General features: G+C 46.0%; 1 protein-coding gene across 4 annotated transcripts in view; it reads left to right on the top strand.

The window, feature by feature from the left end:
* The window catches only part of ACAD10 (acyl-CoA dehydrogenase family member 10), a 139,115-nt gene that overhangs the window by 68,956 nt on the left and 43,828 nt on the right, over positions 1–26,331 (top strand). For 3 of the 4 annotated variants that reach the window (XM_040416101.1, XM_040416104.1, XM_040416102.1), the window contains exons 8-12: positions 3,588–3,656; positions 4,102–4,283; positions 6,611–6,761; positions 7,141–7,286; positions 19,289–19,462. In XM_040416101.1, coding sequence (XP_040272035.1) covers positions 3,588–3,656; positions 4,102–4,283; positions 6,611–6,761; positions 7,141–7,286; positions 19,289–19,462 — 722 coding nt within the window. The remainder of the gene's footprint in view (positions 1–3,587; positions 3,657–4,101; positions 4,284–6,610; positions 6,762–7,140; positions 7,287–19,288; positions 19,463–26,331) is intronic. The other variant, XM_040416105.1, reaches the window with a different exon arrangement.

Below are 26,331 nucleotides of genomic sequence, written 5' to 3'. Positions count from 1 at the left end.
TATCACCGCATCCATAACGACCTTATCTATGAAAGGGTCATGTTACTTTCCCTGGACGATGAACGCCATAAAAAACAGAAAAACTATGATGGAATTGAAATTTTGCCCACCTTGCTTCCCTAAAAAAGGTATTAAAAGTGATCAAAAATGTCATATGGTACATATGACATTTTTGATCACTTTTAATACTTTTTTTTGGGAAGTGAGGTGGTACCAAAATGGTACCAATCAAACCGTCACCTCATCCCGCAAAAAATGAGCCCCTACATGAGACATTCTCCCAAGAAAATGAAAACAATATGTCTTCAGAAAAAGGAGACACAAAAACATGTTTGTTTTGTTTTTTCTAAAATGCTTTTATTGTGTTAAAGTGAAATAAAATAAAAAAAGTATACATATTGGGTATTTCCACGTCCGTAACAACTAGCTCTATAAAAATATCACATGACCTAACCCCTCAGGTGAACACCATAAAAAATAAAATAAAAACTGTGCCAAAAAAAGCAATTTTTTGGTCACCTTACATCACAAAAAGTGTAATACCAAACGATCAAAAAGTCATATGTACCCCAAAATAGTACCGATCAAACCGTCATCCCACAAAAAATAATATCCTACCTAAGACAATCGCCCAAAGAATAAAAAAAAAGACTTTCAGAAAATGGAGACACAAAAACATGATTTTTTTTCTAAAATGCTTTAATATGTAAAAGTGAAGCAAAGACAGTAGACAAATTTGATATCATCGCATCCGTAACAACCTGCTCTATAATAATAGCACATGATCTAACCTGTCAGATGAACATTGTAAAAAACCAAAAATAAAAACTGTGCCAGAACGGCCATTTTTGTTAACCTTACATAACAAAAAACTTAATATAGACCGATTAAAAATCATATGTAACCCAGAATAGTATCAATAAAACTGTCACCTTATCCCGTAGTTTCCAAAATGGGGTCACTTTTTGGGAGCTTCTACTGTAGGGTGCATCAGGGGCGCTTCAAATGGGACTTTAGTGTCTAAAAACCAGTCCAGCAAAATCTGCCCTCCAAATAACATACGGCGCTCATTTTCTTCTACGCCCTGCCGTGTGCCCTTAAAGCAGTTTACGACAACATGTGGGGTGTTTCTGTAAATCGCAGAATTAGGGTAATATATTTTGAGTTTTGTTTGACTGTTAACCCTTGAAGTGTTACAGGAAAAAATGGATTAAAATGGAAAATCTGCCAAAAAAGTGAAATTTAGAAATGTCATCTCCATTTTCCTTTAATTCTTGTGGATTACATAAAGGGTTAACAACGTTTGTAGAATCCGTTTTGAATAACTTGAGGGGTGTCGTTTCTAAATTGGGGTCATTTATGGGTTGTTTCCACTATGTAAGCCCCGCAAAGTGACTTCAGAACTGAACTGGTCCTTAAAAAAATGGTTTGGGAAATTTTCTTAAAATTTTAAGAATTTCTGCTAAAATTCTGAGCCTTCTAACGTCCGAAAAAAATAAAATTACATCTACAAAATGATGCCAACATAAAGTAGACATATGGGCAATGTAAAGTAATAAAAATTTTGTGAGGTATCACTATCTGCCTTAAATTTAGGATTTTTTTTTATAAATAAAGGTAATTTATATTGACTCAATTTTACCTATCATGAAGTACAATGTGTCACGAGAAAACAGTCTCAGAATGGCTTGGATAAGTAAAAGTGTTCCAAAGTTATTACCACATGAAGTCACACATGTCAGATTTCCAAAATTTGGCCTGGTCCTTATGGTATATGGTATATCGTGTATAGCGGTGAATCGCCCAACACTAGATCTGGACCTGTTCATTTCAATGGGGCCACAAAAGATGCTGTTTGCATCAGTTTGTCCATTCCGCCAGCCTGCAAAAAATATAGAACGTGTCATATTCTTGTCTGTTTTGTAATTTCTACAGGGGTAGGAAAAAAGAAATGGCAGCATGCACATCACTGGGATCCATGTTTTGTGGATCCACGGTTTTCGGACTTCAAAACACACAAGGTTGTGTGTGTATGTGGCTTTTAATGGGGTTTTCCGAAATATATTTAGTTATGCCCCATCCTCTGGATTGGTCATCAATATCTGATCAGTGTGGGTCTGACACCCGAGACCCCCGCCGATCAGCTGTTTGAGAAGGCACTGATGCTCACAGTAGCCGCGGCCTTCTCGCAGCTTTCCCTAAGCCATGTGACCTTATGTTCATTGGTCACATGGCCTAGGCGAAGCTCAGCCCCATTGAAGTAAATGAGGCTGAGCTGTGATACCAAGCACAGCTGCTATTCAATGTACGGCGGTGAGCAAGGAGGCCACTACTGCGAGCACCAGTGCCTTCTCAAACAACTGATCTGCGGCGGTCCTGGGTGTTGAACCCCCACGGTTCAGATACCTGCACAGCACCGCTGTAGCCTTGTATACAAACACTGGGAGGAGGACTGGAGTAATGGGGCAGAGAACTGGGGGGGGGGGGGGGGGAGTATAGGATAGTTTTTCAATTTAAGTCATTCGTGTCACTGGGCACATTTTTGGTTAACTTTAAGTATCATCAATATCTTGGGTCATTTTCAGACTATTTCTCTCCCATATATCCTAGTTTAGGAAGACATCTAATGACCTGGCTGCTGCTATTACTGCTGCATAAACTAAAGGGTTAAGAATATTACAAGATGTGATTGGTTTGGTCAATGTATAAGGATTTCGCATTTTGAAACCTCTTGTAAACAAGTATCACAAATCCAAAATGATGCTGTAATGAAAGTATACATGGCATTAAAGGCCCCATAAACATTAAACGATTGTGAGCCAAACGTGATGTTTTTGGCAGGATTGTTCAACAGTCTTAGGGTCCATTCACGTCCATGGTGTATTGAGGATTCGCAAATTGCGGATCCGCACTACACCAGGCCGCACATGGCCAGCACTAAATAGAGAAGTCCTATTCTTGTCCGCAGCTGCGATCAAGAATAGGATATGCTGTATTCTCTTGCGGAGCTGCGACCAGGAAGATCGGGGCCGCGCTCCGGAAATGCGGATGCGGCGAGCACATACTGTCCTCTCCGCATCCATTCCATCCCCATAGAGAATGAATGGGTCCGCACCCGTTCCACACAATTGCGGAACGGATGTGGACCACCCTTGCGGACGTGTGAATGGAGCCTAATGTGTATGGGGAGCCCTCAACTTTCCCCTAACAGTCAAGGGAAAGACGGAATGGGTCCATTGAATTTCAGTGCCCAATCATTTTCTTCTCCCGGAAGATACGCCGGCAGTGTCTAGCAGTGCTTTTTCTTCTCTTCCCACTGAAAGCAAATACATGCTCATCCGAACCAAGAGTGTATGTGTATGAAGGTGTATGTTTTACCTCACAAGCTAACATATACATACGTTTAAGAGGCCATAGACCGGATCAACCAAGCTTCACTGTTTGGAGATAGCAGTAGTGACTATAGTTTATTGGAAATGCACATATATTATTGCTATGCCGTGATGTAAAATACATAGACATATATACTGTTAGATGTTGGATCGGTAATGTCATTTTTCTGTAATCATGATGATACTTGTTTATAGGATCCTGAAAGCCCTTGGGGAAGCAGGTGTTTCTGTACCAAAGGTGTTCAACCTCTGTGAAGATTCTACGTGAGTAGTTCTGGATATTTAGTTTATTGTAGGGTATTTGAATATTAATATAATTAATATTAATATACAGACTTAAAGGGGTTTTCCTATCCCTATAATGACCCAGAGAATGCCCGGGACTCTGCTATAGACAATATTTACCTGCTCCCCAACACCGGCGTCCCTCCAGATCCCTGCACAGCCGCTGCATCTCCTTGTTGGGCAGATCAAAACATCAGGCGATGGGAGGGGACCAGCCAATAGCGTCACCTGCAATTCTAGGGATGCTGGTCACTGTCGCTGCCTGCTATTGGCTGCTTCCCCCATCGCGCGGATCAAAACAGCGGCAGCCGTTCAGGGATTCGGAGGGACAGGGGTGCCGGGGAGCAGGCAAATATGCTCTAGAGGAGGAGCCTGGGCAATTATAGGGATTGGATAACTCCTTTAACGGTTTGTTTCTTGGCAGTATTATTGGAACTCCTTTCTATCTGATGGAGTACCTCACTGGACGTATCTTTAAAGATCCCTCACTACCAGGGCTAGATGCCAAAGAGCGCCATGCTGTATACACTGAGATGAATAAAGTATTATGCAAGATTCATAGTGTGGATATCCAGGCAGCTAAGCTTGAGGATTATGGGAAACAAGGTAATTAAATCATTTTCACATTTGCACTGATTTCAACTATGAGCTTTGTTGATTTGAAGATTTGATTGTTTTTATTGCTTTACAATGCAATGTCTCAGTATCCATCACCTCCTTGCAAGATTTGGGAGAATCACTCCTTCTGAAAACATCTAGTGTTACATACTCCAAAAGGATTATAACTGAATATGATGAGATTAAATTTTTGGACAGACACATAGGGGTTCATTTATGAAGCTGAAATACGCCTATATTAGGAGTATTTCAGGTGCAGATTGCGGTGAGTCTGTGACTTTTCCCCACTCACGCCATGTCTAAAGAAGTGGGCGGGGAAGGGGACAGGCTGGCAGGCCCATCTCATTTATGGGAGGCTGTCTTATATTAGTGGATCCGTCGAAGTTATGAAGAGGCCGGCGCCTCTTCATAACTCCGGGGGATCCACCACTAGATATAGGTGTTTATTAGGAACGGCATCTAAAACACTGGTCTTAAAGGGAACCTGTCATCAACTTTGTGCTGGCCATACTAACTGCATCATAAAGTAGAGACAGGTGAGTTGATTTCAGCGGTCTGTCATTTATAAGTTAAAAGTAAGTGGTTGCCGAGAACCAACATTACAATCATTGCAGACCGGGCCTGGAAAAGAGTCCCGACCACCTGAGAAGAGTCATGGGTTATTCATAAATTCCTGCTCTCCTGCCCACCTGCTGATGTCTGACCGTCTTCTACCTAGTTTTCTCCCTTTCTCTCTAGGAGAAAACTGCCAATCATCAGCAGATGGACGGGAGAGCAGGAGATTATGAATAACCATGACTCTTCTCAGGTAGATTTGACTCTTCTCAACGCCTGGGCTGTAATGATTATGATGCTGGTTCTCAGCAACCGCTTACTTTTAGCTCATGTGTGACACACCGCTGAAATCAGCATTTCTGTCACTAGTTTATACTGCCCTCAATTAGGTCAGCATAAAGTTGATGACAGGTTCCCTTTAATAGATAACCTCTATAGCACTTCGGTATGTTGAAAACCTGTACATTAACTGGGTGTGGTTTGGACTGTATCTGTTGGCCCTGAGGATAGCCTCCCAACCTACTGCTTCATTCACTGGCAGGCCACACACTCCATTCATTTGACTTTGGGGCAGAGTAGGAGCAGACTTTTTGCAGCACTTTACTTCACGTCTGCAGGATCAGATAGATAGTGCTAAAGTAACATTACCTGAACAGGGAGCAAGCCGTTTGTTCATCTTTAGAGTGAACTTGCTAGCTTAGTTGTGTGAGAGCAGTATAAGTACAGAAGTATACTAATGGGAGAGGGGAAGAGTGTCAGGAACCATGCCAGAAACGTGACTGTGACCGCGTTGCAGCTCTACTGTTTCTACAACCTACCATAGAATGACCTTCATGTTATTAAATTCCAAAGAAAGAGAGGTCTGCAGCACAAATGGCTGAGCTTTGAAGGGGAAGTCTCTACAAAGGTGATACCCAGGGCTGCCATCATAATTTTGTGGGCCCCATACAGGCAAAAAAATGTTTTAAAAGTAAAAGTTTCTTTTTTTTTTTCATGCTATAACCTGTAAAATAATGTCTGGATGCTTGGAAAGAGCTCTTGCCCCAACCGAAGGGCTCCCCAGCTTCATTAGTATTCACTGCACTGTTCCCACTCGCGAGACTTCACGAAGCAATAACTTCGGCTCATCGGAGCCAATACATTCTAATACTGTACGGAGCTCCTGCTCCTTACAGTATTAGAACGAAGTTTTATGCGAATCGAATTCGCTCATCCCTACTTCAGAGTCCCGGAGAATTCCATATGAAAATACAAAGGTTAATTCTTGGCATTTTCATGTATTGTAAAAGAAAATGTTTCTGAAAAACAATTGAATTTGTGTAATGTGCAAAAAAAATATAAAGGTGATTTTGTTTGGTAATTGCAATAGATTGAGGTGGCTCACTCGTAATTAGTTATGGTATGGTGCTGCAAGCTCAAGTGGAGGGGAACACCCAACCCTCTAGTTAAAAAGTGGTATTATCGTTATCATTATTATTGGTTTTCTTTCTATGCCACTAAGAAATTTGGTTCCAACTGATGAAATTATTGATTGTAAAATATTGGAATGTTGGTTGGACTGACGATAATATCTGATATGAATAAAATGGATTTCTGATAGCCTTGGAATCCAGGAGCAGGAAGCTGCCCCAACTCCCTCCCTTTCCTAACTAGTAGTTGTGCTTAAATGTAACTTGTTAAAAAGTTTTACCAATAAAATATTTTAGATGTTTGTTTTATTGTTCCACTAGCTGAAATATCTTTCATTTGCTTTTGAAAAGGTGCATATATTCAACGGCAAGTCCAGATATGGACCAAGCAGTACAGATCTAGTGAGACCCATACAATCCCAGCCATGGAAAGACTTATTGAATGGCTCCCACGTCATCTACCGCCCAACCAGATCACCTCTGTTGTACATGGGGATTTTAGGTAATGCTTAAAAAAATAATTTTAAAGGGGTATTACTAAACGTCTGACATAAGTGGGTCCCACCTCCATGCAAAGTGCAGTACCCCCTTCTCCGCATAGGTGCATGTTTTAGAAGTAGAGACCACATATATGAGACATTTATGTCATATCCTTTAGGGATGCCATAAACGTCTTTTAAAGTGTAATTCTGTCTCTGTAACAAATGATTGCTTTATGCTCCCTGGTCTATTGTGGCAGTGGGTAAAATGATTAGCACTGTCGCCTTGTGGCACTGGAATTCTCAATCTCTAAATCCAACAGGGCCACACATGCAAGGAGTTAACATAATTTCATATTTTTTTTATGTAGATATAATATTATTTTCTTCTGATGGCTTTAGATTGGATAACTTAGTATTTCATCCGGAGAAGGTGGAAGTTCTTGGTGTTCTGGACTGGGAACTGTCTACCCTGGGAGATCCCTTGTCAGATGTAGCTTACAGTTGTTTGGCTCATTATTTGCCGCCAGACCTCCCTATTCAGAAAGGTAAGTATGGGTCTCACATTGTCATAATGTACATTTCTTTAGCTTTCTTCTGCAAAAGTATGTGAGCAGTTTTCTTTCTGCTGTATAGTATGTATTATTTTTGCAATGGAAACCTGTGTTGCTGTATTGATGTCATAGGCCTCCAGGTCTTATATGGAGGAGTTGAGGATTTCAGGTGGGGATGATCTGTGTCCTCCCACTATTCCTCTGTATCGTAGGAAACCAGAAGAAAATCAGACCCTCTATGTCGGCGCTGTCACAGGAACGTGATGCCAGGTCGGTATAGATGAGTAATATTTCTTTTATTAATACAAGTCTATGCGTTTCAAGGGCGGAACGCCCCCTTTGTCAGGGCAGTATTACAGAAGACATTTAACAAACAGTGTTTTTTAAAAGACAATTTCTCGTACTTTTTTCCATTGGGGGACACAGACCATGGGTATAACTTAGAGGTATTAGTAGGAGGGACACTATGCAAATATAAAAGAGAGCTCCTCCTCCTTGGGCTATACCCCCAGGCTCCACCAGGAGGAACTCAGTCTTTGCTTAGTGTCTGGTGAAGGAGGTTGACACTCATTGATTCGACTCCTTTTTGTTATTTTTTTCTAGATGGGGACGCAGGTCGGCATTGCGCCTTCCTGGTCCCCCATGGAGTGCCCGCCCCCGTCTTTTGGACGCTGCCTCCATTTCTCCCCAAAAGAAGCAAGTGGATCCGGGCTCGACCTGTTAGCTCCGGCATCCCACCAGCTCTTGGGTCACCTGACGCTGCCCTCCATCCAGAGCACTGTACTCCGGTGAGTCAGATGTCTGAAGAGGTGAGCCCTGCTGGTACGGAACAGAGGGAGAAGACTGCAGGAACAGATAAGTATGACTGCAATCTCTCCCCCCCCCCCCCTCCTCCTCCCTGCAGGAGTCGGTGTGATTCTATGGGCCGTCTGGTGAAGGGGGACTGGATGATTCTTCTGTCATGGTGGGTGTTTTCTGGAGGCATTTTTTCTGGAAGGGGACAGTTATTGAGTGATGAAGCACTTCCCTGTAGGGTAACTGTGACTTATATATGCGATCCTCTCTTCTTCCACTCGCAGCAGCACCCGCCGGAGCGGGCCTCCTGCTTTCTATAGAGGGCCGTTTCCCTTCATTACCCCCGCTACGCCGTGCGGCGCCGGGGGACATTTATTCTTAAAGCGCGCGCGTGCGCTTTCTTCGCGCTTCTAAGGGGGTGGTGCGACGGTTTGTGGGGGCGGAGCTTTCGCGCGTCACTTCTTTTCTGCTGCCGCGGCTTGCTGAGAAAGCTCCTTACTCGCGTGGCTGCTCCCTGCTCCTCCGGTCGGTGCTGTTGCCTGGGTGGTAGTATTTTTTCTATCTTTTTTCAGTTGCCATCATGCCTAAGCCTGGGGCCCCCCTAAGTCGGCCAAGACCTCTTCTCGGACCACAATTGGATTCTGTAAGGACTGTCTTCTGCTGCTGCCCCTGGACAGGATCATTCTTCTCCTCCTTCGCTTGCCCAGACCAGTCCCCCACTTGTCTCTGCTGAGCCTGCGGTACCCGCTTGGGCATCTGCCATGTCCAGCGCGGCCGCTGATTTGGCCTTAGTCGCTAAGGCAGCCATGTCCTTTATCGAACGTATAGCAGTTCCCAATCCTGGGGCACCATCTCCTCACAGTGGTTCCCGCAGAGGACACCTGACTTCTAAGAGGCAGCGTGAGCGTCAGCATCCATCCTCGGATGACTCCGTTTCCCCCCCCTCGTCTAGAGGCGCGTTCGGACGACTCTCCCCCTCCTAGGGAGCGCAGGTCTGAAGGGGAATTATCCGGTTCGGACGAGGTAACGGAGCGAGACCTCCCGCCTAAGCTCTCCACCATGTTGGCTGACTTAGTGACGGCTGTCCGCGACACCTTTAATCTTCAAGGGAACTCTCCCCCCTCCACTAGTCGGGAGTTTGCCCTTTTCCCGTCCAAGAAACCGGAGACCGTCGCGTTTCCTGTCCACGAGGAATTTTCCGCGGTATTGGCCATGGCCTGGGACCGTCCTAATCAAAAGTTCTCGGCCACCAAACGCATGGATACGCTTTATCCTTTTCCGGCTGACAGTGTGGAGAAGTGGTCCTCTCCCCCTAAGGTGGATCCCCCGGTGTCCAGGTTAGCCAAAAACGCGGCCCTCCCTGTCCTTGACGGCTCCTCTCTGCAGGACGCTGTGGACAGACGCCTGGATTCTCTTTCCAAATCCATTTTCTCACTGGCGGGCACGTCCCTGCGACCTGCTTTTGCCTCGGCATGGGTGGCCAGAGCCCTCTTGGGGTGGTTGCAGCGCCACCACCAAGACCTGTCTGAACAGGATGCGTCTGCTGACGCACGGGAATTAGTTCTCCAGATGTCTCAGGCTTCCAAGTTTCTTTGCGAGGCTTCCATGGACATTGGTTCCCTCTTTCCCCGCATTTCAGCCCTCTCGGTCATCCAGCGCAGAGAGGTCTGGTTGAAGGTGTGGGACGCCGATGCTTCTTCCAAGCGCTCCCTTGCTAACCTACCTTTGAGGGTTCCAGACTTTTTGGGGCTCAACTGGATGAGTTCATCTCTGCCGCTACAGGGGGCAAGAGTACTCATCTCCCCCAGCCTAGATCTAAGCGCCCCTTTCGGACCAGGTCTTCCGGTTCCCGGTACCAGTCCTTTCGCCGCTTCTCTTCTAGCGGAACGTCGCCGGCTTCCTCTGCAGGGGGGTTACTGGACTCCCGCAAGAAGCCCTCCTGGCGCCCTAGGGCACAGTCGGCCCGCCCGGCTGCTCCCAAGCAGTCTTTCGCATGAAGGGTGGGGGGCCGCATTCTCTCCTATCAGCAGGTTTGGAGGGCGCATTTTCAGGACGCCTGGGCTCTAGAAGTTGTAACGTCGGGTTACAAAATAGAGTTTGCGTCCAGACCACGGAACGTTTTTTCCTTTCTCGCGTTCCGGCAAATCTGGCCCGAGCCTTGGATCTATTACTGGCAGTTTCTTCCCTTCTGGACCAGAGGAACAAGGCACAGGTTTCTATTCAAACCTGTTTGTGGTCCCAAAGAAGGAGGGGTCGGTACGCCTGATCCTGGATCTGAAGCTGCTCAACAAGTTTCTGCGGGTGCGGAGGTTTCGTATGGAATCCCTCGGCTCAGTTATTATTTCTCTTCTTCCAGGGAAGTTCCTCGCGTCCGTAGACATCCAGGACGCCTATCTGCATGTCCCTATTGCAGAATCTCACCAACGATTCATCGATTCCTGCGCTTCGCCATTGGTAGCAGGCACTTTTAGTTTGTCGCCCTTCCTTTCGGGTTAGCGACCGCCCCTCGGGTCTTTACCAAGATTCTAGCGCCGCTCATGGCGCTTCTTCGCACCAGGGGCATTCCTTTGCTGCCCTACCTGGACGACATTCTGATAAAGGCCCCCTCGCTTCCGCAGGCCGAGGACAGCGTCCGGATCACTGTTCAGACTCTGGAACGGTTCGGCTGGCTGATCAACTTCCCAAAATCCTCTCTCCTCCCTTCCCAAAAGCTCTCCTTCCTGGGGATGGTCTTGGATACCTTGGCCGCCAAAGTGTTTCTTCCAGACTCCAAGTCCTCCCAGATCCAAGAGTCGGTGTCGCACCTACTGCGTTCCCCATGTCTCTCCATCCGGGAGTGCATGCGGGTCCTGGGTCTTATGGTAGCCTCTTTCGAGGCCGTTCCATATGCCCAGTTTCACTATCGTTCGCTACAACGGGAGATCCTTTCCCTCTGGGACAAGACTCCTCGTGGTCTGGACGATCGCATCCGCCTGTCTCAGCGGGTTCGTGGCTGTCCCTGATGAACCTGAGGTCAGGAAGATCTTTCCTGCCGTTCTCCTGGACGATCGTCACCACCGATGCCAGCCTCCTGGGTTGGGGCGGCGTTCTCCAGTCACGCACGGTTCAGGGGGTTTGGTCGGCGGCGGAATCTTGCCTCCCGATCAACATTCTGGAACTGAGGGCGATTTTCCACTCCCTCTCCCATTGGACTCCTCTCCTTGCGGGCCGCCCGGTGAGGATTCAGTCGGACAATGCCACGGCTGTGGCTTACATCAACCATCAAGGCGGGACCCGCAGCCGGATGGTGATGCAGGAGGTGACGAGAATTCTGCTGTGGGCGGAGTCGCACGTTCCGATGTTGTCAGCAGTATACATTCCAGGAGTAGACAACTAGACAGACAGCGGACTTTCTAAGCCGCAACAAGGTGGATCCAGGCGGGTGGTCTCTGCATCCGGATGTATTCGAAGATGTCTGCCGCAGGTTGGGCCGTCCGGATGTGGATCTGATGGCGTCCAGGCTCAACAACAAGCTCCCGGTGTTCCTGGCTCGCGCCCGGGATCCGAAGGCATACGGGGGGGACTCGCTGGTGTCTCCGTGGAAGGACTTCAGCCTCCTCTATGTCTTCCCTCCGCTTCCTCTGCTACCCAAAGTTCTACACAAGATCGAGGCGGAAGGGATTCCGACCGTTCTCATCGCCCCAGATTGGCCTCGCTGCGCATGGTTCTCGGACGTGGCTCGGATGCTGGTGGACGCCCCATGGCTTCTTCCCAACAGAGAGGATCTACTGTCTCAGGGGCCGCTCTTCCACCGGAATTTACAGTCTCTTCGTTTAACGGCGTGGCTGTTGAAACCGCCATCCTGAGGAAGAAAGGGTTCTCGGACTCGGTGATTAGAACCATGATCAGAGCGAGGAAGCCGGCTTCCTCCCGGCTTTACTATCGTACCTGGAAGGCCTTCCTGACCTTTTGTGAGAACTTGGGTTTCCCTCCCCTTAGTTTTTCCATCCCTATGGTGCTATCGTTTCTTCAGTCCGGGCTGGAGATGGGACTGTCGCTGAGCTCCCTGAAGGGTCAAGTTTCGGCTCTGGCCATCTTTTTTCAGAAGTGCCTTGCTCTTCTGGGTCCTGTGAGGACTTTTCTTCAGGAAGTGGCGCATTCGGTACCTCCGTACGTCCCCCCTCTGCCTCCTTGGGATCTCAATTTGGTCCTGCGCGCTCTCCAGACGGCCCCCTTCGAGCCTTTGAGGGAGGTCTCCCTGACCTTTTCTCTCCTGGAAGGTGGCCTTCCTTGTGGCCATAACTTCCATCAGGTGGGTATCGTAGCTGGCCGCACTTTCCTGTCAGGAGCCTTTTCTGTTTTTTCACCAGGATAAGGTGGTGCTCCGTCCGGTTCCCTCCTTTTTGCCCAAGGTGGTCTCTTCCTTCCACCTTAACGAGGACCTTGTCCTGCCCTCCTTTTGTCCTTCTCCGACAAACCCCAAGGAACGGGCTCTCCATTCCCTGGATGTCGTCCGGGCCCTGAAGGTGTATCTGACGGCTACCGCCTCCGTCCGCCGTTCAGATTCCCTCTTTGTGATTCCCGAGGGACCTCGTAAGGGTCTGGCAGCCTCCAAGGTCACTGTGGCGCGATGGATCCGCTCGGCTATCTCCGTGGCTTATCATGCTCGTGGTAGGGTTCCCCCGGCTCGGATTATCGCTCACTCCACTAGGGCGGTGGGAGCTTCCTGGGCAAGGCGCAATCGTGCCTCTGCGTCTCAGTTGTGCCTCTGCGTCTCAGCTGTGTTCCATGGTCTGTGTCCCCCAATGGAAAAAAGTACGAGAAAAGGAGATTTTTTTGTGAAACTCACCTGTAAAATCTTTTTCTCGTCTTTTCCATTGGGGGACACAGCTCCCACCCATTCTGTCTGTTACAGGAGGTTTTTTTTTCAGTTCAGTTCTGTTGGTGGTTGGACCTCATGGGCTTTGGTCCGATGGCTTCCATTATTTTTTCTTGTCTCCTTCTCCTACTGCTTTTGCAACGCCCGAGTTCCTCCTGGTGGAGCCTGGGTGTATAGCCCGAGGAGGAGGACCTCTCTTTTATATTTGCATAGTGTCCCTCCTACTAATACCTCTAAGCTATACCCATGGTCTGTGTCCCCCAATGGAAAAGACGAGAAAAAGATTTTACATGTCGGGGGGTAATAATTCAATTAAGAATTATTAATTATGGTCATAAAAATAATTAACCATAAAAATTAAAATTTATAAAAATTGTCATAAATTCTTAAAATCATGACCTGGTGAATTGTAGACAACCTAATTGATACAATTCACATCTGAGTCCGACTATTTCCTCAGATAAATAAGTTCTTTTTGACGTGAGATGGCGTTAATAATAAAATGTAGTTTTGCATTATACAATAATACACAGGTATTATAAAAATATGCAGATTTATTGGTTACAAGATTATAAACATATATAAGTAAATAAACACACTGATACATGCAAATGAATATATATATAGCGTTAATATAAAGCATTACAAGCTTAACAATACATGTGAGTGGAAACAACTTGTTACATTATAACCAAGCTATTATTAGGTTAGGATATCAAAGTAGGAACATAAGTTATATACATTACTTCTGTTCAGAGAAAACCTCATGATATCAGGATGGGCATGTCTAATCCTAGACATCAATATAGAATGCTAAATACATTCTGCCCCCCCCCCCCCCCCCTAACCAACTACACATCACATGACTTCAAGATGGGCAAATCCATTCAAGGATATAACTTAGAAGAGATAACTGTATCCTTCCGCCCATCCTGGACTATTTTCACATATATAACTTTGGTAAGACTATTAAGACAAATAACAGGGATCTAGGATCTTAAATGGGAAGGACTTGACGTCTTTCCGGTGGGAATCCATCACTTAGCTTGGCGAAGAATGTTCTATCAATATCAATATATATATAAGCAATTATTTAATGCTTTGCTAGATTATGAGTCTAGATTCTTCTGCAGGTAGAATGAAGCCTCACAATATCCTAAGACTACATCTCAATATGGAGATGATCAATTTATTTAATCATTTATTTATTCGCCAATCTAGATGGTATAATTTCACCCACACTATCAAATTAGTCTTAATAAAATGAAATATCATTTTCTGTGTCTCTTACCAAGTCCTAGCAGGAATCTCACTTCTGCTCCTAGGAAAGCTGGATGGTCCATCATAGCGCATCTCATTATGGCTTCCATCTTGATAGACCTCAACTTCTCCTCCACTAGCTAGCTTTCTTTTCTCTTCATCCCCCCTCCTACTCCGCACACGAGTAATTATTCCCCCCCTTATCTAAGAATCATCCCCTTTAGATTATGGATTCCCAATCAGGTAGGGTGGGTGTATTCGCATGCTAATAACCTCATGACGTTATCTCAACTCCTAAAATGGTATAGAGCAAATAATGAAATAATATAATGTTGCCCATCTGCCTCCAGATGGCACTGCGGTACTGTAGGTGAACATCCCAACTTTTAAGCATTAAAATTAAATATCTAATAATATGTTCACATGAACTTTGTTGACCTTTCCTTACCATAAATCATTGAGGAAGGTCTTTTCCTTACACTTTTAATAACCTATATCCTGGACTTGTTGGAGTTGACTGTCTTCTCCTATCTTTTTGAAATATAGGTTGACTTGGTGAAAGTTTTATATAGCGGCCTTGATGCTTGGCATCGGAACTTGTACATTTCACTTATGTACTCCCATGAATAACTATTGTTTTGAAATCCAATTACTTTAACTTACTTGTTTCTGTAGTTGTTTCTTCTAAATGGTAAATACATGGTATAACATATATATAAATCGATACATTGTTACACATAGATAACACATTATATGAATTATTGATTAACATATGTTGTAAACTAAATATACCATGCAGAGATATATATATATAATTATGAATATATATATATATATAATTATGAATATATAAATTGAAGCTCATACAGCAGGTGTGCGATAAAGACATAAATCTTTATCAAGTAACCTTGTTCCCTCCATGTTTTAGGGAGTTGACTTACTCCTTAACAGATGGTCTCATATCTTCAGCACTAACTTTTAATACAATGTCCATCTATGTTCCCAATTATTATTCTTTTATATAGACTGAACTTGCCATGAACTCATCTTGGTTTTTTCAGCCATGTAACAAAACTTTGGCCCAGGCTGATTTTATTCTTAAAGGCAATGAGATGAGCATTAATTTTGATTATAATGTCATTAGATAATATTGCATATGTATGAAAATGCACAACATACAGATGAGTTTCACAAAAAATCTCCTTTTTGGCGCGCAGGCCAGATGGTGGGGGGGAGAGGCTGGACATGGGTGTGTTTCTGCATAATGATTATACTAATTATTTGTGGGACATAGAGCTATAATGACAGATGTTAGCTAGTATAGATTAAGTTCTCGTTCCATTTTTATGCTTTTGTTTTTCTGATATAAGACACTGAAGCTAGTGGTGTACTTATATATATTACATATGTTACGATCGCGCTTCCAGTGTGAAGCGAAGTGTTGCACTGTGTGTGAGGTTTAGACTATGTTGTAGAATGTATCAAGTGAGCCGAAATATGTGAATATTTTTATATACATAGAATGACACAGAACCCGGGAAAGGGGGGGCGGGGAGAGTTACGGGGTTAGTTCATTCATATGGGAAAGCGCTCTGGGTGCAAGTCCCCGGCGTGCACTTGCTGCTCCCTGATGGTGAAGTATACACGCCGCCTCTAATGTCCTGATGGTCTACTTTTAGGTAACAAAGGGCTGGCGGTATACAACTGCATCTATTTGACATTGGAATCGCGCTGCTAGTATGAAGCGAGGTATTGCACTGTTTATGTACGGTAATTAAAGTCATACTTGGTCGGCATACAAAGTAGCACTTAGGCCACTTTCACACGGGCGAGATTTCCGCGCGGGTGCAATGCGTGAGGTGAACACATTGCACCCGCACTGAATCCGGACCCATTCATTTCTATGGGGCTGTGCACATGAGCGGTGATTTTCACGCATCACTTGTGCGTTGCGAGAAAATCGCAGCATGCTCTATATTGTGCATTTTTCACGTAATGCAGGCCCCATAGAAATGAATGGGGCTGCGTGAAAATCGCAAGCATCCGCAAGCAAGTGCGGATGCGGTGCGATTTTCGCGCACGGTTGCTAGGAGACGATCGGGATGGGGACCCGATCATTATTATTTTCACTTATAACATGGTTAAAAGGGAAAAGAATAGCATTCTGAATACAGAATGCATAGTACAATAGGGCTGGAGGGGTTAAAAAAAATAATAATAATAATAATTTAACTCGCCTTTAATCCACTTGATCGCGCAGCCCGGCTTCTCTTCTGTCTTCTTCTTTGCTGTTCTCAGGAATAGGACCTGTGATGACGTCACTGCGCTCATCACATGGTCCATCACATGATCTTTTACTATGGTGATGGATCATGTGATGAGCGCAGTGACGTCATCACAGGTCCTATTCCTGTGAACAGCAAAGAAGAAGACAGAAGAGAAGCCGGGCTGCGCGATCAAGTGGATTAGGGTGAGTTTAATTTTTAACCCCTCCAGCGCTATTTTACTATGCATTCTGTATTCAGAATGCTATTATTTCCCCTTATAGCCATGTTATAAGGGAAAATAATACAGTCTACAGAACACCTAACCCAAACCCGAATTTCTGTGAAGAAGTTCGGGTTTGGGTACCAAACATGCCAATTTTTCTCATGCGCGTGCAAAACGCATTACAATGTTTTGCACTCGCGCGGGAAAAAATCGCGCATTTTCCCGCAACGCACCAGCATCTTATCTGGGCAAAAAACATGACGCCCGTGTGAAAGAGGCCTTAAGATATTTTATATATATAAATTTATATATATAAAGTAACAGAGGGGATCAAGGAGGTGGGAGGCAGGTACGGTACTCGTCAATTAATTATGTGTAGGAAAACACTCAAAGGTGGACATCCTCGGTGTGTGTGTGTGTGTGAGCATTATAACTATGAGTAGATATATTCTCATTAGCAGCGGATGTTGCAGATGATCACAATCATTTTTAATTGATTGAAGAGGGTATACAGGACTAGGCTTGTGTGTATATGCGTACCTGTATGTAAATATATGGATCATAGTTATTAGGTTATTATTATGGGCCTATTTTTATTATACAACATTTATTCACAAATGGGTCTGATAAAAAAATCATTTTTCTAAAAATAATGTAACCTATTTTCCACATAAAACCGCATATAAAAAACAACAAATAGGTAGATAAAATCAAGTCGATCGAATAAACGAACGATCAAAAGAAAATTGTTGCTACATATCAGATTCGAAAAGGGCCAGCAGTCGTATATTGGTTTTGGAAAGGTAGGATCGCCAAAATTGTCTTTTAAAAAACACTGTTTGTTAAATGTCTTCTGTAATACTGTTCTGACGAAGGGGGCATTCCGTTTTTGAAATGCGTAGACTCGTATTAATAAAATAAATATTACTCATCTATACCGACCTGGCATCACGTTCCTGTGACAGTGCCGACATAGAGGTTCCGATTTTCTTCTGCTTTCCTACGATTCTTCTCATCCCGAGGACCACTCAGGTGTTACGGGCAGGAACCTAGGCAGCAGCGCAGGCATCCTGTATGCTGGACGGGGAAATACCAGCCAAGTGAGGAAAAGCAGTTGTGACTTCTCACAACTAAAAACGGTAAGCGTAACTGATCACTTTCTATTATCGCATACCAAACAGCAACACACATGAGGCGCTGCCTCCTGTCTTTTCTCTTCCCTACACTATTCCTCTGTATGCAGATCACTTTTAGGAGTGATCAGAAAGCTTTTAAAATATGTATATCATGTGTCAACTGCATACAGAAAAATGCTGGGATATTACAGATATCACATGGGCGTGGTCCAAAAATAAATAAATAATAAAAATGTCCCTTTTAAAAGCATTAAAAAAAAATGAAAAATTAAAACTACTGCCCTGGATGATCAGGAGTATCATTGACATAGACACTTTGTCCTACCCCTATTTAATAACAAATCTATTTCACGCAAAATATGTCATTTCCCCAATTTCAGACAAATAATTACAGTAACCGTCCTAGAAAGAGGTTTCTAAGGTAATAAAAAATCCTCAAAGCTAGGAAGTGATAAAATAAGAAAAGAAGCTATACTCACCCATTTAATCCTCCGCCCTGCCTTGCTCTGATTACCGTATTTTTCGCCCTATACGACGCACTTTTTCACCCCCCAAAAGGCGCATGACGTAGTGAGTTACGCTGCCGCCGCCCGCCCGGCCTCTTGCCTGCTACGGAAGTTTGTAGTAAGTACTACAGGCTGGATTGCACATTATTTCTATAATTTAACATTGCCTACAGGTTAGATATGATTACTACAGTGAGCAGGGCCCGGTGTAATAGAATACAGTGACTGCACTGGGCCCCGCTGCCATTACAAAACCAGATGCCGACCCCCACCCCCTGTATTGGGGGTCATTCACTACACAGGGACACTAGGGACACTGTTATGGGGGGGAACTGTGGATAACACATAGCATAAGATGCTATATATGTGCCATCCGCAGACTCCCCCATAACAGTGCCATCCGCAGATTCCCCCATAACAGTATTATCCATAGATACCCCCCCATAGCAGTGTCATGCCATCCACAGATACCCCCATAACAGTGCCATCCACAGATGCCCCCATAATAGTGTCATCCACAGACCACCATTAGTTCAAAGCCCACCAAAAGCACACCTTTTGGTTCAAAATATTTTTTTTCTTATTTACCAGTATCTCTTAATATCTTTAACACCTGCAATAAAAGATTTTGCTCACAGCTATTTCACAACCATTTACTAGCTATTGGTAGGAATAAAATATGGGATTATATACCCTTATCAAGTTTTCAGGAATCTTCATTTTTATTCCCATTTTTCCAATTGTCTTAATTTAATTTAAGTACTGTGGTTTTGTTAACAATAATAAAGCCCGTTTTGTGCCGCAAAAGGAAAAAAGTTGAAATGCTACTTTGGACGTTCAGATATTTAAAGGCATTGGTTGTGAAAGTGTTAATTTAATTAATAGCCAAAAGCAGCACAATGAAGAATTTCCACTATTTAGAGGTTTAAATATAGAATTTTCACTTTCTAGGGCTACAAAGTTATGATCTGAAAGAGATGGGAATTCCCACAGCAGAGGAATACTTTGAGTGGTACTGTAAGAACATGGAAATCCCTAAAGCTGAGAACTGGTATTTCTACATGGCTTTCTCATTTTTCCGAATTGCAGCAATCCTGCAAGGTGTATATAAGAGATCTCTCACAGGTACTGCACAAACAACAGGTTACTATTAGTTAGAGAGGGTAGTCCTCTAGACAGTCTTTAATTGCACCAAAATTATCACAGTGACTCAGGTAGAACACTAAATGCTACTTTTGTTTTTAATTACGACACAATTCTAGATAAAGTCTAGGTGCAAAGTCAATAGTGGGCCAGTATACTACAAACATTGGCCTACTTTTTTGTCATCTTTTTTCTTTTTGACTGAATAGAAGAGAAAGGGAAATAAAGTACCAATCTGATGGTTTCACATTGTTCCTATTGCCCTACAGTTGTGCAAGCATTGTCATATGGTTGTTGCACATAGTATTAGACCTAGTACAATGGAAACCATTATTTTTAATAACTTAGGGGCACATTTATTAAGACCGGCATTTTAGACGCTGGTCTTAATAAGCCCCTGCGCTGGCGGTGGATCGCCAAACTTATGTAAACTTATGTAGAGGCGCCGGCCTCTACATAACTTTGGGATATCTACAGCCGATTCTGAATGTAAGCCAGCTTCCTTGCTGTCTTTCATTTAGACAATTTTCTATGCCTAAGGCTACATGCACACGAACGTTGTTTGTTTCCATGTCTGTTCCGTTTTTTTTTGCGGATAGGATGCGGACCCATTCATTTCAGCACCGTGTGCTGTCCGCATCAATATGTCCGTTCCGTAGCCCGCAAAAAATATAGAACATGTCCTATTCTTGTCCGTTTTAGGCATTGTTACAATGGATCCGCAAAAAAAAAAACGGATGGTATACGGATGCCATCCATTTATTTTTATTTTTTTGTGGATCCGCAAAACACATACTGTCGTGTGCATGTAGCCTAAACCAGACAGAATCTTCACCAGATATACACCACAAAAGTGGTGTATATCTGTTCATAGACTACCTTAATGCATACAAAATCAAGAAAAATCTACTTATGATTACAGAAAAAGTGATTTAAAAACTAAATGCAAATTAAATATAAAAATAAATATTTCTCATCCGTATCATTGGGGGACACAGGCTTGACCATGGGTATAGCTGTTGCCGCTAGGAGGCGGACACTAAGCACAAAAGTGTGAGCTCCTCCCTTCAGCTATACCCTTCCTACAGGGACTAAGCTAAATCCGTTTTAGCTTAGTGTCTGTAGGAGGCAGACCTCCGTGCTTTGCAGGTCTGCTGATTATAATTTTTTTCCCTTTTTTGATTTTTCTTTTTTTCTAGCGGGATCACAGGCAGTCCTAGTCTGCACTCCCACCCAGGAGACGGGAGACCAGGGGGTCCCCAAGCCTGCTGCTTTTTTACGGTCTCCAGAAGTCAAGGAGGTCCAGAGGTTCCTAAAGCCTCAGCATCCCGCCAGCCTTCGGGTCACCACGGCCGCCTACTACAAGTCCCCTCTGTTTCCGGTGTAGCATCCCTCCCCAAGGGGCCGTACACCGAAGGTGATGATCCGGCTGGAGCCAGGGGGGCAGAAGACACTGGACGCGTGAGTATTTCTGGCCCCCAAAGTGCTCCCCTCCTTCCTCCTCCCTCCCCTTCACAGGTTATCTACTGTGATTTCCCCCACGGAGGCCTTGTTCCCTGCATGCGTCTTTCTCCTGTCAGAAGGAGGGGATGGCTGGAGAGCCTCCGGTTCGGGGCGCCACCGGGGCCGCTGCTAATTGAGGCCCCAGCGGTCTACTTCCGCATCGGCTCCCCGCGGGTTCTTCTGTCCCGACCAGGGCTCTAACGATAGCGCCGTTATTCCGCAAGGGGGAAGGGGGGTTGAGGCCTCTTTAGCAGGGACAGCAGCATGAAATGCTCCCCCCTCCTTCAGCTGTATCCTGGGGCGAATCTTGGCGCCTTTTTCTGCCTCCTCCCACATTGTTTTTCAAAGGCACCTCGGCACACAGCAGATTGTATCAAATTGATTTATTTTGTGTTCTGATTTTACATACCTAATGTGTATCTGTAACATTATTCTTGTCAATAAAGATTTTATCAAAAAAAAAAAAAAAGCACCTTGGCGGGACTCTGGCAAGACAAGCTGCATTGGGGGACACAGGCCGGGTAAGCTCTGTCTCCCCTTCCTACAGGGTTTAACCTAACCCCTCACCCTCCTTCCTGTCACTACAGGGTTCTCATTATGTCCGATCCCAGGCCCCAAAGCAGGCGGTCACTTCGATGCGCCAATTTGCTTGTGCTTGTCACTTAAAATTTCCATCCGGTCAGTCAGATCCCCTCTGCTCTTCGTGCTCTGCTCCACCGCCAAGTGGCTCTGCCCCTGACCCAGTCGCCCCTACTGCCCAGCCTATGGTAGAGCCAGAGTGGGTGCACTCCCTGTCAAGGATGGTACAAAACGTCTCCCATACCAACAAAACCATTGTGGAAATACTGGGGAGTTTGTCCGACTCTGGGGATCCTGGGGCTCATTTCCATCGCGGCCGTCCCTCTAAACGGGCCAGACCATCCTCCTCCAAAAGGTTGTCTGTGTCTCCCATTTCCTCTGCCTCTCCGCCTCCTACCAGAGAGTCTCACTCCGACGTGTCCTCCGTGGAAGACCCCCGAGGAGAGACCGTGGCGTAAACTTGCCCACTCACCCATAGCTTTGCTCACCCATGTAGAGTGACTTTTCATATAAAACTTAACTTTTACTACTAGATATTAAAATAATAACCCATATATTGTAGAATATAATAGCATACCATGCCAGATAGATAGGCAAAGCCTTACTTTGGACGTGTCCAGGATAATACCATCCAAATAAAATAAAGATGCAATAACAATTGGAGACCGAGGGCTTTGATAATTAGTATACGAGAGATGAGGTCAAGACAGGAAAGGGAATTATTCTCTGATGTATCCCTAAAGGCTACCCCTGCCTACAGGCGGAGCACCCGCCCCTAAAGGGGGGACCCCACTCTTGGCTACAGGTGGTAAGAGCACTCATTTACCACAGAACAGGGTTCGTTTCAACAAGTCAAAAAAAGCTTAAATCTCTTTTTCGGTCCTTTCAGAGTTTTTCCAGCCCCAAGCAGCCAACCTACAAGTCTGCCCCGGATCACAAGCGCAAGCCTGCCTTCAAGCCTCACCCTTTCTGGCGTCCCCATCAACAGGGCTCCCAGTCCTATAACGCCAAGACCTCCTCTGCATGACCTGCAGCTTCCAGCGCCGATCGGGTGGGCGGCCGGCTTCATCTGTTTAGGCTTGTTTGGCTGGCTCAAGTCTCGGATGCATGGGTGAGAGAGGTCATGGCAGAGGGTTACAAGCTGGAATTCAGGTCCTCCCCTCCATCACGATTTTTTTCGCTCCTCTCTTCCGACCTCTCCCTCGGCCGTAAATTCCTTTTTTCAGGCTATTCACACACTTCTGCGGCAGGGAGTGATTGTCACGGTTCCTACGCAAGACCTTTTTTGCGGGTTCTACTCCAATCTCTTTGTGGTCCCCAAAAAGGAGGGGACGTTCTGTCCCGTTCGGGACCTCAAGGCACTCAACCGCTTTTTTTGGCTCCGCCACTTCCGGATGGAGTCTCTGAGATCGGTCTTTGTGTTAATGGAACCGGGGGAGTACCTGTCCTCGATTGACATCAAGGACGCTTATGTGGCGAAAATAACCTCGCCACTGGGTTTTGGAGGGGCCTGTTTGCCAGCCTCTTGCCTCAGGATTATGGCCCACGTGGGTGGTAACCTTGTGGGGAAAACTGTATATGAGAAATGCATTTGTGCTCATTAAACAGACCTGCTTTACCCCTTCATGAAGTCTTGGCTCATGTTTGGGGGTTGGGATAACTACACTCTTAGGGATTGCTATATCACGGTACTCCCCTAAGTATAAGCTCTTGTAAGAGCTTGTTCCTGGTTCCTGCTCTCTGGAATTAGGAGAGGTTCACCCACTGAAAGCTGAAGCCCGGTCTTGGGTCCAGCGTGGGTGGAGGACGGCGAGACCCCAACCAAGCTGCTGCGGTTCGTGGGGTCTGTGGTGGTTACGGTGTCGAGCAGAGTGCTTGGAGCCCTCAGGAAGCACTAGGAGCATCTATCAACGGAGGTACCCAGTCGGGGTGCCAGGAGATCTGTTACAGCTTATCTTCATGTTCCCATCTGCGTCAGTCATCAAAAATGTTTCCGGTTCGCAGTGGGTCCCTTTCACTACCAGTTTGTGGCCCTCCCGTTCGGCCTGGCCACAGCTCCTAGGGTCTTTAGGAAAGGTTCTGGCAGCGGTCATGGCCCTGCTCCATGCCAGGGGTATAGTGGCGATCCCTTACTTAGACGATATCCTGATAAAGGTCCTGGATACCCTGGAACGATTCGCATGGATCCTGAACCGGCAGAAGTCATGTCTTTATCCATCTCAGCGGCTAACCTTTCTGGGCATGTTACTCGACACCTTTCAGACCAAGGTACTCTTGCCCCCGGAGAAGCTACCCACTCTCCATCTTCAGATTCTCCCCTTGTTGCGGCCCCATCATCTTGCCATTCGTCACTGCATGCGGGCTCTGGGTCACATGGTCTCTGCCTTTGAAGCAGTTCCCTATGCTCAGTTCTATACAGGACTCTTCAGCGATCCATTCTAACCAATTGGGACTGTTCACCAGCCTCCCTGGATCGGCCCATGTGTCTCTCTACCCCAACCCGCTGGGCCCTCAGGTGGTGGTTGGTTTCCCCGATGCTGACATCGGGCCACTCTTTCCTTCCTCTCCGTCGGACATTGCTGACAACGGATGCAAGCCTGCCGGTTTGTTGGGTGGGGGGCCTGTTGGGAAATCTATCCGTTCAAGGAGTGTGGTCACGCGAGGAGCGCTCCCTCCCAATCAACATTCTGGAATTGAGAGCGATTCGTCTCTCTCTGCTGCATTGGACCGTCCATCTCTGGGGACGTCCGGTTCGAGTTCAGTTGTGTACCTCAATCACCAGTGCGGCACCCGGAGCCCGGCAGCCATGGCGGAAACAGCTCTGATTCTCAGCTGGGCGGAGAGCCATGTTCCGGCGCTGTCGCAAGTTCACATCCCCGGCGTCGACAACTTGATCACAGACTTCTTCAGCTGGGAACGTCTCAATCCTTGTGAATAGGCTCTTCACCCGCAAGTTTTTCTCACCATCTGTGACCAATGGGGTCGGCCAGACGTGTATCTCATGGCTTCCCGCTTCAACCACAAGGTTGAGAACTTCGTCATGCGGTCCACGGATCCCATGGCCCTGGCGTGCGACGCCCTAGTGATTCCGTGGATTCAGTTCAAGTTTCCTTACATGTTCCCTCCTCTTCGTCTCATTCCGCCTCTCCTCCTGGAAGATCAGGTCCGAAGGTCTGCCCGTCATTCTCGTGGCCCCCGATTGGCCACGGCAGGTGTGGCTCGCATCTCTAGTCGCCCTCCTCGCTGACGAACCCTGGCGTCTTCCTCTTCAGGAGGACCTCCTGTGGCAGGGACCAATCTTCCACCTGAATTTAGGATCGCTACATTTAACGGCATGGCTGTTGAAGCTGAGGTACTAAGGGTTCGGGGTTTCTCGGATGCTATTGTCCAGACCATGATTTGTGCCAGAAAGCCGTCGTCTTCCAGACTCTACCACCGGACCTGGAAGTCCTACTTTAGTTGGTGCGAGTGTCACCAGCTGTCTCCCATTCGTTTCTCGTTGCCGCAACTTTTGTCTTTCCTACAGTCGGCATGGACTTGGGGCTGGCTCTCAGCTCCCTCAAATGGCAAGTTTCGGCTCTTTCCATTCTTTTTTAGCGGAACTTGACTTCGATTTCTGCGGTTCGGACCTTTTCTGCCGGGGGTTGCGCATGCTGTGCCCCCTTTCCGTCCTCAGTTGAATCCTTGGGATCTTAATCTAGTGCTCAGCGCTCTCCAGTCTTCACCGTTTGAGCCTTTGCAGCAGGTATCACTTCGCTTCCTGTCCTACAACGTGGCCTTTTTGGTGGCAATCACTTCCATCTGTAGGGTGTCAGAACTCGCAGCTCTTTCCTGTCGGTTGCAGTTAGCGGTTTTTCTTCAGGCAGGTTTATGCTGGTTATATGATGAGGGATCAGACCTCCAACCCGTGCATATTTCCCTGTACAACGAATATCCGGTTTGCTCTGGCCAGGAGATAAATAAATAGCCCAGACTGAACTCGGGTTGTAAATATCTGAAATCTGTATTTCACAGCACATACTTATAGGGCATTTGGGGGTGTGAACATAGTGTGTGGCAAGGTACAATTGAAACAATACTGGTATTCTAGGAGGTATTTGGGGGTGGGAACATGTCAAGATACAAGTAAAACTCTGCTAAACAATACTGGTATCTGCTATATAGAATACATGAAAGGGTTGTTTTACATATTGACCAGGTTGATCTTTCTAAATGCTAATAAATTGAATGACTTGTCATAGGTTGCTGTCATTGTATGTGAGGTGTGATTTTAAATAGCCTTTTGTTAAGGGAGGCTGCTATTGTGTCCAGCAACTGGCAAAGGGTGTGAGATGTGCTAATTCGGGGTACTGTATTCCACAAGAGATGAGGCTTGTATGTCTTGTATAACCGCTTCACGTCCGCCCATAGACTATAAACGTCCTATGGGTGGACGTCTATTTCTGACAGCACGTTTTAAAACGTCCTGTCAGAAATAGCAGCTGCACGCTAATCGTGCAGCTGCTGATCGGGTTGCCCGCTGTCAGTGACAGCAGGGCAACCCTAAGACAAGGCAGGGACAGTTCCCAGGTGTCCCTGCCTTCACGATCGCTGCAGACACAGCGCTCACCGAGCGCTGTGTCTGCAGAGAAGGAAGCGCTGTGCGCTTCCTGTTCCGGCCCGGCGGTCATGTGACCGCCGTGACCGGAGTGTGCAGGGGCTGTGTGAGGTCTCTCAGAGACCTCGATCAGCCCTGCTCTGAGGCTGTACAGCGCTGGATTGCTGCTGTA

Source organism: Bufo bufo, chromosome 2, assembly GCF_905171765.1.
Source record: "Bufo bufo chromosome 2, aBufBuf1.1, whole genome shotgun sequence".
NCBI lineage: Eukaryota > Metazoa > Chordata > Amphibia > Anura > Bufonidae > Bufo > Bufo bufo.
This window is presented reverse-complemented; position numbering and strand designations above follow the sequence as displayed.